The 17141-nt window shown below is 51.0% G+C and overlaps 1 protein-coding gene across 1 annotated transcript; it reads left to right on the forward strand.

The window, feature by feature from the left end:
- Positions 1 to 2791: 2791 nt before the first annotated feature.
- Positions 2792 to 15974, forward strand: CCNL1 (cyclin L1). The gene is made up of 11 exons (XM_059855877.1): positions 2792 to 3064; positions 3257 to 3331; positions 3492 to 3601; positions 9572 to 9692; positions 10109 to 10173; positions 11460 to 11559; positions 11687 to 11791; positions 12044 to 12185; positions 13149 to 13260; positions 13373 to 13471; positions 14287 to 15974. Exons 1-11 carry the CDS (start codon positions 2807 to 2809, stop codon positions 14636 to 14638), a joined length of 1539 nt encoding a protein of 512 aa, XP_059711860.1. The 5' UTR covers positions 2792 to 2806; the 3' UTR covers positions 14639 to 15974.
- Positions 15975 to 17141: the final 1167 nt, after the last annotated feature.

A 17141-nucleotide genomic window follows, 5' to 3' on the forward strand; every position in this document is an offset into this window, starting at 1 on the left:
TTCTAAGAAACGTTTTGTATTTTGTTCTGGGAAACATTTGCTGCCAAGTGTGTAAATCCTGAGGGGATTTAGGCGCTGCCCATCAGAAGAGAGAGTTTGGGATATCCAAAACGCGCTTTCCATGAGGTGATTCCTTTTTTCCCTTTTTTTATTGCTCAGCTTTGGTGTCTCTCACTGCAACCAGACACCTGGAAGAACAAAATCAGTTGACATTTGTGTGCAACTGATTTGAAGAGGAGCTTCCATGGCCTGCAGAGCTCCCAGCCAAAGGGCTCCAGGAGAAGCAGGCTCATTAATGCCTCAACATGACTCAAGCAGCAATTATTGATTGATGCTATTTTGCAGCAGTGTCCTGGCAACAAAGCACTGCTCGTCCTTACCGAGTTCAGAAATACTCACTTTAAAACATCAAGGATTGGTAAGAACAGTCAGGCGGGTTGAGCAAGAACAAATCTCTCCCGCTTTTTGAAATATCAAGGATAACCTGGAAAACTGGAGTGCATTAAAAGCAATTCATGATGGGTGTGTGCATGGAAAAAAAAACCCAAACAGGGCAAATTCCACTGTGCTGACACCTGCTGCTTCCATGACTCGGTTTTGCTCCTTTCCAGCCCCTCTGGCACACGGTGGTACGTGGCAGGGGAATGGAAGGTGCAGTTTGCCTTCTGCAAATACCACCTAACCCGGGATTTCACTCCAGGGTAATCCGAGGGTCACAGTCAACTGCTCCCAGCTCTCCTTTTAGCACAATTTCTTTAACCTCCGGTGCGTTCTGTAGGCTGTAAATTGCTTTTGCCATTGCAGAGGTGTTTAGCGCCAGCATTTGGGTTCGTAGGACTGTTTTTGGCTCTGTTATCACAGCTCCAAAGTCTGTTCCAGGTGGGTGGTGAGATTTTTTTATTCCGTGTAAAGTTGTTTTTAAAATCTCAGGGATCATACAGCTCATGGCCGTAAGAGGGGAGGTTGTCAAAGGGCCAGGAAAATAGGGTGAACTATTCCAAATAAGTGAAAAATAAATAATGTCCTTTCCAAATAGCCAGGATCCCTGCTGAGCCATGAACCTGCACATAAAACAGCTCCCAATTAAATGTTTTATCTCCATTAAAAACCCACTATTTTGGTGATAGTTACAGACTCTGAAGCCTTAAAATATAACAGGAAAAGAAGGGTATAAAACAAATGTACTGCAGAGACCTTCCTAAAATACATGTTTGTAAAACTGGGGAGGTCTATCAACGACTATAACCGTGACGCAAAATAAGTCGCTGCTCCACGCCCTGTGAGGAGGATGAGCAGACTACGAGGACAAGACCCAGGGCTGATCCTGGGGCAGCTGGAAAGGGTCTGGAGCGCCAGGAGGGGCTGAGGGAGCTGGGAAGGGGCTCAGCCTGGAGAAAAGGGGGATCAGGGGGAATTTGTGGCTCTGCACAGCTCCTGCCAGGAGGGGACAGCCAGGGGGTCGGGCTGTGCTCCAGGGAACAGGGACAGGAGCAGAGGGAACGGCCTCAGGCTGGGCCAGGGCAGGCTCAGGGTGGGCACAGCAGGAATTTCCTCATGGAAAGGGTTAAACTTTGGCAGGGGCTGCCCAGGGAGGTTTGGAGTGCCCATCCCTGGAGGTGTCCCAGGAAGGGCTGGAGGCGGCACTCAGTGCTCTGGGCTGGGGACAAGGTGGGGAATCCGTCCCAGCTTCGACTCGATGCTGGAGGATTTTTCCAACCACCGGGACTCTGTGACTGCTCCCGAGGGTCCCCGGCGGACACGGACAAGGCGGGGCCGCCTGCGCCCCACACAACATGGCGGGCACGGCCCTTCAGGCGCCTTGCCACTCAAACCCAGCGAGCCAATCAGAGGCCGCGGCTACCGCGGGAGGGGCGGGCTTTCCCGGTTGGCGCGCGCGTGCGGTTACGGCCGCGGAGGGATCTGGGGCGCGCGGCGGTGCTGCGGTAATTCCCAGAAGTGACGCAACCGCGGGGCTGTCCCGGTGGCCGCGTCCCGCGTGGTCGCGACAGCTGTGGGGGAGATGTCGCGACATTCGTGTCCTGCCGGGAGCGCTGAGACACTGCTGGCACCGCCAGGGCGGCCTTTGGGAGCGCGGTGTCCGGGGACAACGGCGGGTGCGGCGTTCGCGGCCGCTGTACTCTTCCGCGCGTCTCGCCATGTGGAAATGTTTCCTCGTTTGTGAATTTATTACCTACAACGGCTAAAACTGCTGGAGTTGGCTCTTTTTTATTTTGTTTTTCCTGAATAAATGAAGTTGGAGGTAACCTTCCGCTGGACGTTTCCAGTCTGGAGAGGCGCAGCCCACCTTTTGCCAATACTAACCTACAATCACTTTATTGAAAGTGACGGATCTTTTTCCCTACGTGACACATTCTGAGCGCCAAAACCTCTAAGACAGAGCTTGAATCCAGGACCCGAGCCCTGGTTAACCACCTATGCGCTATTTCTCTATTTTTATGTCTATTCTGTACCACATCTCCGCCCGCGGCAGGGGTTGGACTGCATTGACCCTGGAAGAGCCCTTCCAGCCACAACTCCTGCGGCGATTCTGTGGTTAGCCGGCTTTATCCAGCATCATTCCCGCTCCTTCCGTTACTGGGCACTGGTTTCACCCGATCCCTGTCCCGGTCCCCTGTCTGCCGTTCCCGGTTCCCATTCCCGGTCCCGGGGCGTGTCCCGCGGACTCTTTTTTCCCACCGCCCCCCGCGCGCACGCGGCGCTGGCGCGTGCGTCACGCGCGGGGCCGCGCAGTCGGCGCGCGGCCGCTGCCGGGAGCGGACCCGGACCCAGCGCCCGCTCCGCCGCCATGGCCGCCGCGCACCCGGGCCCCGCCGCGCCCGCCGCCCCCGCCCCGCCGCCTCCTCCCGCCGCTCCGGGCATCCTCATCGGCGACCGGCTCTACTCCGAGGTGTCGCTGACCATCGACCACTCGCTGATCCCCGAGGAACGGCTCTCGCCCACCCCCTCCATGCAGGACGGGCTGGACCTGCAGTGCGAGACCGACCTGCGCATCCTGGGCTGCGAGCTCATCCAGGCGGCCGGCATCCTGCTGCGGCTGCCGCAGGTGGGCCCTTGCCGGGGCTTCCAGGGGGGCAGGGAGGGAAGGAAGGGAAGGGAAGGGCGGGCGCCGCCATTGTGGCGGCGGGAAGGGCGTGAGGCGGCGCGGGGGGGGCGGCGGTGCCTCACACAAAATGGCGGCGGCTGGGCCAGGGCACTGACTCGGCTCCTTCTCCCTCCTCCTGCTCTGCCCTCACAGGTGGCCATGGCGACGGGGCAGGTGCTGTTCCATCGGTTCTTCTACTCCAAGTCCTTCGTCAAGCACAGCTTCGAGGTGAGCGCGGCCCCGGGACACCGGGAGAGGGCGGCTGGGGCGGCCACGCGCCACGCAGGCCGCTCGCTTCGAGCCTGGCGGATTTGCTTCTAAGTTGCGTAATTCTCACTTTATCTGGGTTGGAAATTGTTTGCTTAACGGAAACGGGGCTTCTTTTCAGATTGTTGCTATGGCCTGCATCAATCTCGCGTCCAAAATCGAAGAGGCGCCTCGTCGGATAAGGGACGTGATCAACGTGTTCCATCACTTGCGGCAGTTAAGAGCAAAAAGGTAAGATCAGCTTCGTTATGAGCATAAGCACCTGTTACCACTAATGTACGCTGCAGTTCTCAATTCACAGTATTTTTCCAGGCTAAGTTCAACGACCTAAAATTGAGAAGGGAGTGCCCGTTGGCTGCTGTGTAGGCAGTACAGTGCAATGTCGGCTGCTTCTGCTTTTGTTCACTTGGTAGACCCGTTTGTCGTTGTTGATGTAGCTACGAGTTACAATTGGCAAGTATTGGTTCTAGTTTTAGGACCGTGGTTGTGGTTTCAGGTCTGTTTGTTGATTTTTTTGGCGTCTCGTAGTTACTGTAAGATAGTCTTAGGTGTGCGTAGCCGGTTAGTGAGTTGCTGTGTATTCTCCAGGTTTTTAGCTATACTTAGCAGTCCTGATGGGTTTTTTTCTTAATCTGTTGCTGTCCAAATGTGGTTGTGGTGTTCAGTATCTCATAAGAAGGAGCTGAACTTTCAATAGTGACAGTGGCTTCTAGAAAAAGTCATTTTAGAAAGTACCTGATAAAAGGCCAGGTTTGGCCTGCAGTGTTTGCAGCTGTAGTGGTGAGGAACGTGTAATTGAGTCTGGGAGGCTGAAGGCATTTTTAGGTGAGAGCGGCGTTGTTCTGGTGTGCTTGTGCAGGTGGAGTGGGGCTCACCTGGCCGTGTGCAGGTGGGGTAGAGCTGTCCCAGATCTGAGTTCTAATGCTGCTCTTTGTGTGTAAAGCAGCGGTTTTTATGTGTAAAGCAAATAACCGATGCATTGGAAGGAGGAAGGCATGGTTGAAGGGAAGGAGTTCTCTAGGTTGCTGTTAAACACGAACTCTCCTTAATTCTGTGGGGCAGCAGTGTCGCAGTCTGGGATTGGAGACTTCAGCTTTGCTCCTGGTGCCTGATCGCTTAAAGTTTCAGGTACTCTGTAGTTACAAAAGCGTTTTGCTTTCACCTTCAGTGTTAAATTCACACTTCATTTCCCTGCCCTGTGTCACCAGGTGACGGCAGGAATTTCAGCTCGTATTGTGCAAGCTTTTCTGACAGAGTAGAAATCCCTTAGGGAAGCCAGCTGTTTGTTGGTGTCTTTATCCTGGTTATGCTTCTGTTGAAGCCGGAGCTTTGGCTTTGACTGCCTCCTGATGGTGTTGTCCTAGTTAGTTCGAGATCCAAGAAGGAAGAGTTGGTGTTACACTTGGAGTTTAGCTTTGTTCTGTCTGGCCTTTAAGGCTGTTCTCCTCGATGGCCCTGAGAGTGCTGTGTAAAGTTATGCCAGGTGTGAATTCAGTGGGATTGTCTTCCACAGTTATTAAGGGAGTCTGGTTCTTGGAATTACTGGAGCAGGCTCAGTGATTAGTAACGTTCTGGCCTCTGTCCAGGCAGTGAAGGTTAATTAATCATATGCCTTGCTTTTCTTTGCAACGAGAATACAAATTAGTCATTTCTTTGTGCTGTGGGAAGGATCAGAGAAACTGAACTTAACCTGTGAATTTAAATCTTTCCAGCTAGCCTGTTCCAAATCCCAACTTGTGCATGTTACGTGGTGCCTAAAGTGCATCATGTCCAGAGAAATCGTGCACTGCTACCCATTATTTTCGGGAGAAATGGGTATTGTTGCTCTGCGATTCTGAGTGAATCTGCATGAAATTAACCTTTAAAATGCTGCAGTCTGACATTCAGACTTGCACACCCCCCTCCCCCTTTTTTTTTTTGTAGCAAGCAGGATGTAAACGTTTTTCTGTACTTTTTACAAGCTGACAATTCCATCACCTGTACACGTTATTAACTTCAACTCTTTTTTCCCTTGCAACCGACTATACAGCGACCAGCTACATTTACCAAAGCCTGGGTGATGTGGAGTGGTACATAAAGATGAAGCTGTCGTCATGGCAACAGTGAGTGAAGTATCGAAAATCCCCAAGGAGAAGCCAGTGCTCTGAGCATAGGTCACTGGAATCGGGGGACTAACAGGTTGGCCGCTGGTGAACCATTTGGAAGAACTCCTGTATCTTGTTATAAGCTTTTTTCTTTGCTGTCCAGGTTTTTAGAATACTAGCTTGACCTTTTTTTTTTTTTTTTAATATTTTTACTGAAGCTAACACTTAGGCTGTAGTTAGTCTCTCACACACAACCCAGAACTGAAACAGGCTGCTGTACTTTCTTTTTTAGTCTAGCATTTCTGTTAACTGAAGCTCTTAACCTGCACACGAATTTGGGGTAGTGTGGGTAGGCTTTGCTTTCTTTCTTAACCAGTTTTGGGTTCTTAGTTCCACTTTCTGGCTCTGTATAATTGCAGCTTGAATTCACAGTAAAACAAGGGTACGCAAGTCTTGAATTTGTACATTTTTATCAATTATGATGTAAGCAGTCCCTTCTATGTACTTGTTTGTAGAACTGGGAATTGCATTGGAATTTTCTTTTTATGAGACTTGTAGTCAACCGAGGTGGTATTGCTAATGCTGAGAAGTAAGAAAAAGTTAAATAAGTGTTTTGGACAAGCATATTTTCTTTGGGATCTTTACGAGCATATGTGATGTAGAACTGCATGTAAAAATGTTTGTGTGCATGGAGAAAAGCTCGTACTATGGAAAAACTGCTTTTTAAATAACTGTGTGCCAAAACCTCTCTGTTCTGAGCAAAGTGCAACTGTTGTTTGACTTGTAGAATGCAGTTTGAAGTTGATTTTATTTCTTTTAACTGTGCCTGAAAGCTGCAGAAGGTCCTGAGACTGGAAATGTGACTCTGTGTGGTGCTGTAATCTCACATGGTGCTTTGAGGTGCTCAGTCAGCTGTTCCTCACTCAGGGGCCCTGCAGTGGGGCTGCATTAATGACACACGTCCCTAGTGCCTTCAGACTGCCTGCAAACATGTGCTGCTTGTGGTTTGATCCTGGAGGCAAACAGAGAACTGGTGTTCTTGTACTGACCAGCATAACAGATCTCTGCTTTGAAATGAGGTGCTGGTGCCCTGCTGTACTTGTCACGAGTGCTGTGCTCAGTAGGAACAAAACTCCACACAGGGCACTGTTCCTCAGAGCATTAGTCTTGTCAAAGACATCAAAGTTTAATATTGCACCAAATGAAGCTGCAGCTATGTGGAGAACTTAGGTTTCATTTGTCAGTGTGATTTTTAAAAAAGGTATTTGTAATTTATTTATTGTTACAAACACATTACAGTGTGTGTTGTTCTTCTGGGTTGTTATGCAATCTAAATCCCCATCAAGTTTTGCATCTAAGTGTTGGATTGACTTCCCAGAGGGGTCACTGTGCTCTGTTCTTAAAGATGAAGTCTTGCCTGGAGCTCTAGTGCTGGTCTGTAGGAATAGATTCCCAGTAGGAACTTGAAACACTCCTTGGCTATACAGGGTTTGAAGCTTATATTTCATATATAAGCCATATATAAGCTTATAAACTCTTCTTTTCTGGTTTGTTACTTGGTCCGAAGATAATTCTTGGACTGAGAATTAAGTGCAGCAAATGCACTGGCAAAGTTCCTCTTTTTTCATAGTCAAAAACAAAGAAGTTTCTCAAAGGGGAATTTCTGAAATTTCTCACTTGTAAATAATTGTTTACCAACATTGCAGAGTTTATGGCAAAAGTATTAAACTGGTGAATCAATGCAGTGGAGAACCTGACCTGTGCCAGTTATAAGGTGCAGTAAAACACTTAAGTCTCCTGCAGATTTTTCTTTTTGCATGAGTGGATAAAAGGCTGTATTTGTCTGGAAGTCCTGTCTGGTCAAACTGATGGTTTTCACGGCTTCCTTAGGGCTGTAGGACTCGTGACCAAAGGAGTGTGGGACAGCAGAGTAGAGCAAAGCACACTTGGCATCTTGGGTTTCCTGTCCCTGTGCTGTGGAGCCTGGGCCAAGTGTGAACTGTTGGTGCTGCTCCCGTGGCCCTGTGCAAGGACAGTGAAAACTTAAAATGCAGTAAAGGCTCCCATCTGTCCTGCTGCACTTGGAGCCACCTTAACTTCCTGCCAGAGCTCTCAGGGAATGCAGGGACATGTGGAAGGTGGGCTGGATGATCCTGAGCAGTCTCAGTGGAGATTGTGTTAATAGACTGGAAGTCCTGGCTGTCCTAAGTGTGTAACCCAGGATCTCCCACCTGTGGTGAAGCTTTCTGCTGACAAACAGCCTGAACTCCTGTGGGTGCTGCTCTGCAGATCCTGTTAATGCCAGTGATCTGGAGATGAAATTGTGGAGAGCAGTACTGAAGGAAAGGTTATCAACACCAGTAAAATTGATGGGAATGAGTTGGAAGTGAATCAGCTTCATGGATGGCAAGAGCTCAGCTTGGTTGGTCTGCTGTCCCCCTCCAGAGCACTGTTCAGCCTGTCTCTGTAGTGCTGAAGTGTTGGACAAAAGCAGCTCCTCACTGAAGTAGTTATCCTAAAGAGCTTGAAAAGCTTTTCATTTTCAGTTAATTTATGGGGAGAAAAGAAAAACAGCCAACCATAAACAAAAAAAAAAAAAAATCTCCCGGTTTTGGGGTTATTTAGAGGAGCTGAAATGAAAAACTTCATAAACTTGGCCTGGTGAGTGAGAGTAACACTTAGCTAGAGAAGTTACTCTGCTGGAACATGGAGAACCTTTAAATAATGAGAGAGTACTTGAATTGCAGGTCTAGCCTGGCACCAGGAAGCTGCAGTTGTTCATTCCAGAGCTGGCAGCTGCATCTCAGCCCCTCGGGAAGAGCAGGGACAGCTCATGCTTCAGGTGCATGGTGGTACAACAAGATGCTTTCATTAGAGAAGGTTGTGGTGTCCTTTGCCCATGGCCATTGGTGCCTGTCCAGGTGACTGAAGAGGTCATGGCATAAACTGGATTATTCCAGCCTCGTCATTAATTAACCTTTCCTGGGGTGGGAACCTTGGTTTTTTGAGTATTTTTTCTGTTCTGTGGTCTGTCAGGGAAGTGAGATCCACTCATGTAATTTGCAAGTTGGCAGTGAAATATTTTGCCTGGTACAACAAAAGCTGTGTTTTCAATCCTCTTTGCATTACTTTTTTTTCTTTTGAAGGTAATGTAAAATGAATTTGTCACCAGTGCTTGGGTGTATCATGTACACAGACTGTGGTTTATTAGAGCATAACGAGCTGCAGAAACATTATTCTGCTTTGGAAAGCACATGGAATGTGTGAGGCATATTACAGGGAAAAAGCTGGTCTGTCTTCAGGAGGAAGTGGACTAAAATATCCCATGTGGAATGTTGAAAGGTTAAGTCTAAGCATGGACAAAGCAAATGATGCACAAGTGTCACACTCCATTGCATAAGTGTACAGAAGGTTTTTTGTGATTAAACATGCTCTGGACATTCAGGGTTTGGACTTAGGAGGAATTAGGATTGACAGTGCTGGAGTTTAAAATCTCTCTCTGAAGTGAGCTGTTGTTTTGCCAATGCAGGCAGCAGCAAGATCACCCCTGGAGAGGGGAGCAGGCCCAGAGTCCCAGGCAGATCCGTGCCTGTCCCAGGTTAATCCTGTGCTTCACTCAGTTTTCACACCTCACAGGGCAGGGCTGCCTTCTCTGAAGGGTCGGTCAGATACTCTTCAGTGCATAGGAAACTGCAGTTTCTAGAGCACGAGTTGCTACTTTATTGCCAGTGAGAACCCTGGTCTGGCTTACTTCTGCTTTGAAATCCTGCCTGGCAAAGGACTCCTTCTGCCACCTCTGCCACAGAGAGGAAAAGTTTTTGGGAGTGCCCCCGTCAAGCCAACTCCTTCCAGCAGCTGGAGCAGTGCAGTTTGCATACACAGGAGCAGAAGGTTATTTTTTTTTTTTTTTTATCTTAGCCATCTAATCTGTAGCTAGCCAAAAGCAGCAACTAAACTAGTTTATCTAAACTTGGACAGCACAAGATTAATGCTTAAACTTGCTTGCAGGAGTTGAAAACCGGTTTCTGTTGCCATTAGTTGGTTGGAAGGGAAAACAGAGTTGCCGTTATTTTTGGATATGCAAAACAGTTTTGATTTTATTTCTTGCAAACTATAGGACTCCAAGCCCACTGATACTTGATCAGAACTACATAAACACCAAAAATCAAGTAATCAAAGCAGAAAGGAGGGTACTGAAGGAGTTGGGATTTTGTGTTCATGTCAAGCATCCTCATAAGGTGAGTTCTCAATAGTAATGTAATTGTAATTCTTACTCTATCTTGGTGGCATCACTGGGAGCTGTGGAACAAGAAACACAGGTGTCAGAATGACCTGAATTCTTCTCTTTATTCTCCTGTAGTTATTAAAGCTTTTGCCAGGGTACTTGGGCAAACAGCCTTTGGACTGTGAAAAAAGTCACTTCCCTGGGAAAGGGTAAAGGTGGCTGGTTTAAAAATAGCAGAAAAGTAGTGAAATAAAGAATTGTCATGAGACTGACATGAGAGCTTAGAGTATGTGCTTGGAGAGAAGCAGCCCCCACTGTTTGGGCATACTGCTTGATTTCTTTTGTTTGACATATGTATACATGTACTCCTGCTTTATGTGTTGAAACTGAGTCTCTTTTTTTTTCTTTCCCCCACTCCTTATTCCTCAGATCATTGTTATGTATTTACAAGTCCTAGAATGTGAACGTAATCAAACCCTGGTACAGACAGCCTGGTAAGTTGCTATTTTCCATTCTTTTCCTAGCCAGGAAAATAGTAGCAGAAATAACAAGCCTGCTGATCCCTATGCAAAGCAATGAGATGTAAGTCACCACCCAGACACATTTGGACAATCTCGTGGTGCTTGTTTCTGCTTACTATTTTCATGGCTTGATTGCAGCGTAGCGATGGAGAACTCAATTTAACTTTGTTCTTTTTTCTACTCTTTGATTGAAGGGTAGTCCCTGCTGGTAAGTCATAGAGCTCTGCCCTCTGCACCTCAGCCCATGACCTGGGGATGGCTGCTTTGGCTGCCCTTCTCTCCAGCCAAGCCAGTGCAAGCCTCAGCGAGTTCACTGCCGTCACCCAAAGCCATCGGGCAGCACCTCCTAGTTCTGTCCTGGCGCCAGGATTTGTATATTTGGTTCTAGAAGTAACTTTACAACTGTTTCTCAATGTCTTTGTTGCCTACCTGCTGTATGTTAAAGGACACGTGGGGGACGATTCTGCCAGCGTTTCTTTCGTTGGTTTAACATTTAAACTTGAGTGAAACAGAGGGTGACAGTGCATGCAGCATGTTCACTTAGCAGCCAGACTGGGCATGGGGGTGTAGAGTCCTCACTGACTGACTGCTGTTCTCTCTCCCATGCTGGGAATTTAGAAATCCATGGAGCTCTGCTGCTCACCCCATCTCTGGGTGGGTGTTGCTGGCAGTGCCAGCCCTGTGCAACTGCAGCAGCTCTGGAGGTCGGGGCCCAGTTCTAACTCACAGATCTTTTCCAACACTCAGAGAGCAAATGGGGTGCATCTCTCTGAATGAAGTTAAAGTGGCTCAAAGCACACAAAATTTAAATGCACTCAGAGTTGTAGGAACTCTGCAGGTTGCACATAGCCTCTGGATAATGGTAGGTTGAAAATGCACCTTGCTCTCCTGATGGCTCTTGAGTTCTACATTGATCTTTAAATCCAAACCCATTGATGTTTAAGACAATCAGCTGGACAAATGTGAAGTGCTTGTTAAATTGTAACTCGGTGGACACTTCCCAGGGTAACTTCAGCTAGGAAGTGGCCGTTCCACACTGCTTGGATTTCCTGCTACACGTTACTGCCTTGGGGTTTAAAACAGTGGCAGTGCTGCAAACTGTCACCGTGACACATGTAAACATCCAGCACAACCTGAAGGAAATCACATGTTCAATGTAACAACAGAAAAAATAATAAAGTCAATTGAGTCTCCAGTATTGTTATCCTCTAAAAGAAAAGCAAACTGGATTTCTGACCGGTGCTGCTTTGTTTTTTCAGGAATTACATGAACGACAGCCTCCGGACGAACGTGTTTGTTCGCTTCCAGCCGGAGACTATCGCGTGTGCGTGCATTTACCTCGCTGCTAGAGCCCTGCAGGTGAGCCCTGCCTGCACTGAGCTCTGCCTTGCCCTGCTGCTGCTCTGCTTCCAAGGAAATTCATGGAAGTATTTCAACAAAACCTGACCTGAAATCTCCACTAAACTTCTCCTTGTTTGATTTTCAGATCCCGCTGCCTACCCGTCCCCACTGGTTCCTGCTCTTTGGCACCACAGAAGAGGAGATTCAGGAGATCTGCTTAACAACTCTGAAGCTTTATACCAGGAAGAAGGTGAGTTTGACATGTTGGGGTTTGCTGCTTGATGCTCAGTGCTGCTTGAGCTGAGTTATGGTTGTCCAGAAAAGTTTAAGAATGCCTAATACAGAGATGAGCTAATGGGAAGGGCCTCCTCCACGGAGAGAACAAATTCTGGAAGTTACATTACTGGACAGATCATTAAAAGCCAACTCAGTATTTTTCAAAAATGAGATGAAATATGAATTACATTTAGTTCAGCTTCTTACCTGGTTGTTACCTCCACAGCCCAATTATGAATTTCTGGATAAAGAAGTAGAAAAGAGGAAAACGGCACTACAGGAAGCAAAACTGAAAGCAAAAGGTTTAAATCCAGATGGAACTCCAGCACTCTCAACACTGGGTGGCTTTTCTCCTGCATCCAAACCATGTAAGTCTGTTTTCTGAACAGAAGAAATTTTTTTTTTTGTGACATAGATTTTTAAACCAGTCTTGAAACCAGATGAAGCAGGAGTTGCTGTGTTCTGTGATGTGAAGAGAGGCTTTCTGGATTTAATTTGGGGGTGCTGCAGTAGCCTTCATGGCCCCTTTTGCAGCAGGTGTCTGTGACAATTCCTTCCCCTGATTGTTTTTAATGTGCTTGGCAACTGTTTGGTGCAGTGAGGGCAGACAGCTGGTGGGCAGGAAATGATGGAGAGGCCCAGCACTGCCTTGGCATCAGAGGGAATTAAATGGAACAACTGGCCAGTCTGTCTGAGCTCTCATGGTTTCTCCTGAAGAGTCCTGAGTTTTCAGAGGTCTTTGGGCTGAGCAGTGTGAATTTCTGGTGGAACAAGGGGGGAAGTGTTTTCTGCAAGGAGGGAGCCGAGGGTGGAACAGTTTAAAAGCAGGAGCTCTGGTGGGCTTAACAGCCCTTCCATGAAGGGTGAATCTATCTCTGGGCTGTACCAACTGTCTGTAGAGACAGACTGATGTATTAACTGGATAATTTTATTTGTTACACATTTGTATTTGTGCCATTATTGTAAAGATGAAATTAATTTTTCTGGGCAGGCTTAAGTCCTTTCTATAGCTTTGGAAATAAATGCCAAGGTAGCACATTCTGTATTGTGGGGCAGAAGGGCAGCTTCTGTTTTGTACCTCTTGGCCTCAGGTGAGCGTAGCTGTGTGCCCTGAAGGTGCCAGTGCTGTTTCTCCTTCATATGCAGACAGTTTCCCCACAAATATCCCATTCCAGGAGTGACTATAAGTGGAGAGATGGGATGAAATAATAGATGTAGAGTTTGTATCTACACTTAGTGCAAGTCCTGGTGAAGGTGCCTGGGCAATGTACAGTGTGTTGATGACAGAGGATGAATAAAGAACTGATTCTGAATTGAAATTTAATTCCTAGCTTCCCCAAGAGAAGTAAAAGCTGAGGAGAAATCTCCGGTGTCTGTGAATACCAAAACCATTAAAAAAGAGCCAGAAGAGAGGCAGCAAACCTCCAAGAGCCCTTACAACGGGTAGGTAAAACTCTCCTGCTAAGAGAAGGCTTCGGTACAGATGCAGTGCAGGGAGCTCCTGCCGAGCCCCTGTGGTGTGTCAGTGCTGAGCAGTTTGGTTTGTGCCCTGCAGGCTGAGGAAGGAGAGCAAGAGGAGCCGCAGCAGCCGCAGCGCCAGCCGCTCCCGCTCCCGGACAAAGTCCCGCTCGCGCTCCCACAGCCCCCGCAGGCAGTGAGTGGGGCTGGGCTGGGCTGGGCTGGGCTGGGGCACTCCTGAGTGCTGGCCAGCAAAAGGGAGGGAGGGGGAGGCTTGGCTTCACCTCAGGCTCTCAGTGCTGGCTGTGGGGCTGCGCTTGAGAGTTCAGGCTGTAAAATTAGCCTGTCCTAACTGCACTGTACCTGAGGAGTCTGTGCTGGGCTGGCGTTAGTCTTCCCTTGCTAGTCTTCACAAGGATCCCGTTACAAGTGAGAGCAGTCTCTGGGAGCTCAGTGCTGTTGGAAGGGGACAGAAGTGCCCCAGGTGTGCAGCCTCTTGTTTCAGTGCTCCCTGGTGCAGTGCCTGACTCTTCAGGGCTCTGCCCCTCTCCTGGTACAGGAGACGAGGGATATGCAGTGAGAGCTGCTGGTTTTAAATAGGGGTTTCCTAAGAATCTTCATGCTCACATCTGAGTTGGAGCCTGCCTACTTGATCTCAGTGTAGTCACTGAAGGAAAAAGGCAACACCCTATCTGTGGTCTGGTATTGATAGAAGACCCTTGGCAAGGTGGACCAAAGATGCTGCATTCTGGTTTTAGTTTGAGCTGTTTATTTTCAAATGAGCTCAATTAAAAGACTCACAAGAGTGATTGGGGTTGGAAGGACCTTAAATGCCACATCACTGACCCCAGCCTTCCATGGGGCAGGTTCCGAGACATTCCCTGTCCTTCCTCACTTAGCCCTGAGGGACAAAGGCTGGTTGCTTGCAGTACCTTGGGAGCTGTAAGGGCTGATGTCTGTTTGCTTTTCCCGGGGCACGCTGTAACTGTTGCCTCTCTTGCACTCATGCAGCTACAACAACCGGCGGAGCCTGTCGGGCACCTACAGCTCCCGCTCGCGCAGCCGCTCGCGCAGCCACAGCGGGAGCCCCCGGCGGCACCACAACCACGGCTCGCCCCACGCCAAGGCCAAGCACGGCCGCGAGGAGCTCAAGGGCAGCAGCAGACACGGCCACAAGCGGAAAAAGTCCCGCTCCCGCTCGCAGAGCAAGTCCCGGGAGCACTCGGAGGCGGCCAAGAAGCACCGGCACGAGCGCAGCCACCACCGGGAGCGGCGCGAGCGCTCGCGCTCCTTCGAGCGCTCCCACAAGGGCGGCAAGCACCACGGCAGCGGCCGCTCGGGGCACGGCCGGCACCGCCGCTGAGCCCTGGCACTGCGGGGCTGGGCCAGCCCCGGCACCGAGCCCTGGCACTGCGGGGCTGGGCCAGCTCCAGCACCGAGCCCTGGCCCTGCGGGGCTGGGCCAGCTCCGGCACCGAGCCCTGGCACTGCGGGGCTGGGCCAGCTCCAGCACCGAGCCCTGGCCCTGCGGGGCTGGGCCAGCTCCGGCACCGAGCCCTGGCACTGCGGGGCTGGGCCAGCTCCGGCACCGAGCCCTGGCCCTGCGGGGCTGGGCCAGCTCCAGCACCGAGCCCTGGCCCTGCGGGGCTGGGCCAGCTCCGGCACCGAGCCCTGGCACTGCAGGGCTGGGCCAGCTCCAGCACCGAGCCCTGGCACTGCGGGGCTGGGCCAGCTCCAGCACCGAGCCCTGGCACTGCGGGGCTGGGCCAGCTCCAGCACCGAGCCCTGGCACTGCGGGGCTGGGCCAGCTCCGGCACCGAGCCCTGGCACTGCGGGGCTGGGCCAGCCCTGGCACCGAGCCCTGGCACTGCGGGGCTGGGCCAGCTCCAGCACCGAGCCCTGGCCCTGCGGGGCTGGGCCAGCTCCGGCACCGAGCCCTGGCACTGCAGGGCTGGGCCAGCTCCAGCACCGAGCCCTGGCACTGCGGGGCTGGGCCAGCTCCAGCACCGAGCCCTGGCACTGCGGGGCTGGGCCAGCTCCAGCACCGAGCCCTGGCACTGCGGGGCTGGGCCAGCTCCAGCACCGAGCCCTGGCACTGCGGGGCTGGGCCAGCTCCGGCACCGAGCCCTGGCACTGCGGGGCTGGGCCAGCCCTGGCACCGAGCCCTGGCACTGCGGGGCTGGGCCAGCTCCGGCACCGAGCCCTGGCACTGCGGGGCTGGGCCAGCCCTGGCACCGAGCCCTGGCACTGCGGGGCTGGGCCAGCTCCAGCACCGAGCCCTGGCACTGCGGGGCTGGGCCAGCTCCAGCACCGAGCCCATGGACTGCAGGGCACCGCCCGGGCTGCAGCAGCTTCAGCCCCGTCTGGTTTCCGAAAAGGTGTAGAAGAATTTTTTTCTCGTGGGAAAGAAACTGTTACCAACTTTTGCACATAATACCTTAGCAGTATCCCAGAGGTGGCAAACGATCAGGTTCACTGTATGTATTAGAGTTGTGTATTGTTTATTGAGCTGAGAACTGGAGAAAGGATTTCTGTAAAAAAGCAAAACGTACATTATTTTTATACCAGTCAATTGCAGACGCTTATATTTAAGTATAGTTATTTGTTTAAACATGGTGGAGACTTTCTTACACTGGTTTTAGTCTGCATGTGTTCAAAGATTTTTACAAAAAATAAAATATAAGGCTTTTTTTTTTTTTACTGCCTGTTGGATGCCAAATGTGTGGAAACTAAACTTTGGTTTTCTTACACACCATGGCTTTGACCCCTGTGACTGAGTGGGACTCGGGGGTGTGGGTGTGCTGCTATTGGGAGGAGAAAACTGGGCTGGGGGTGCAGCTGGGGAGCCACACAGCAGTTGGAATAAATGGTCATGGACTTGTCTGAAGTTCAGCGGGGTGAGGCAGGGCTGGGCTGCTGCTGTCCCCTGTCTGAGAGCAGGAGCTGCTGGGACACACCTGGAGCTGTGCCTGCTGTGGGACAGGCGAGCTGCAAGGGGAGAGGAGGAGTCGGATCTGATCCTTCACCTGCTGCTCAGGTGGTACCAAGCCCTGGAGCTCGCAGGTGAGAGGTGTTCCTGGGCTCTCCCAAAGTGCCTTTCCCCATTCCTGCTGTGGCTGAGGCTGGAATGTTCCCCTGCAGAGCCCAGGTGCCGCCGGCTGGTCCCTGTCACAGGGGCACTGCCAGGCTCTGCTGGGCAGATGTTCCACAGCCCTCAGAAAGGAGAGGAACCTGAGCAGGAGCTCCGTGGTTGGTGCATCCCTGCCCTGTCCTGCTGGGCCCCTCTGCAGCTGCTCTTCAAAGGCAGAACGTGAGTAATTTGGAGGAGGAAAAGAAAATGTCTGTTTCTTGGTTACCGCTGTTTTTCAGTCTGTAACAACTGTGTTTGTGTGTGTGGTGGTCAGGAAAATGTGGTTGTTGCTATGGGACTTGAAGGAGCTTTTTCCCTCAGCTAGTCCGGAGCAGAGAGAACCCCTGGGTTTGGAGGAGCAGCATCTCTGCCTGCCTGGGGTTTGGGGTTTGTGTAGGAGTGACCCGTGGAGGGCTGAGCATCCCCCTGTGCTTCAGAGCTTCCCTTCCCTGAGCCCAGGAGCTGAGGGGCAGCAGGACAGCTCCCGCTCCCCAGGCAGCCCAGCGGTGCTCGGTGTTTGTGCCTCGCGGGGAGAGCTCCTCCCCGGCCAGGCGGGGCCCCAGCAGGGCTGTGCCAGCTCTGGCACGGGCAGGAGGCACTGCCGGGGGCAGCAGCAGCTCCCAGCTGGGAGGCACAGCCTGGCCCTCAGGTCTGCGGGTTCAGCAGGGACACAGGGGCTCCTGAGGGAATGCCCCATTCCCTGCAGCACTTGGCAGGAGGAGCTGCAGGGCACAGCA

This window comes from Haemorhous mexicanus, chromosome 10, assembly GCF_027477595.1.
Source record: "Haemorhous mexicanus isolate bHaeMex1 chromosome 10, bHaeMex1.pri, whole genome shotgun sequence".
In the NCBI taxonomy this organism is placed as follows: Eukaryota; Metazoa; Chordata; class Aves; order Passeriformes; family Fringillidae; genus Haemorhous; species Haemorhous mexicanus.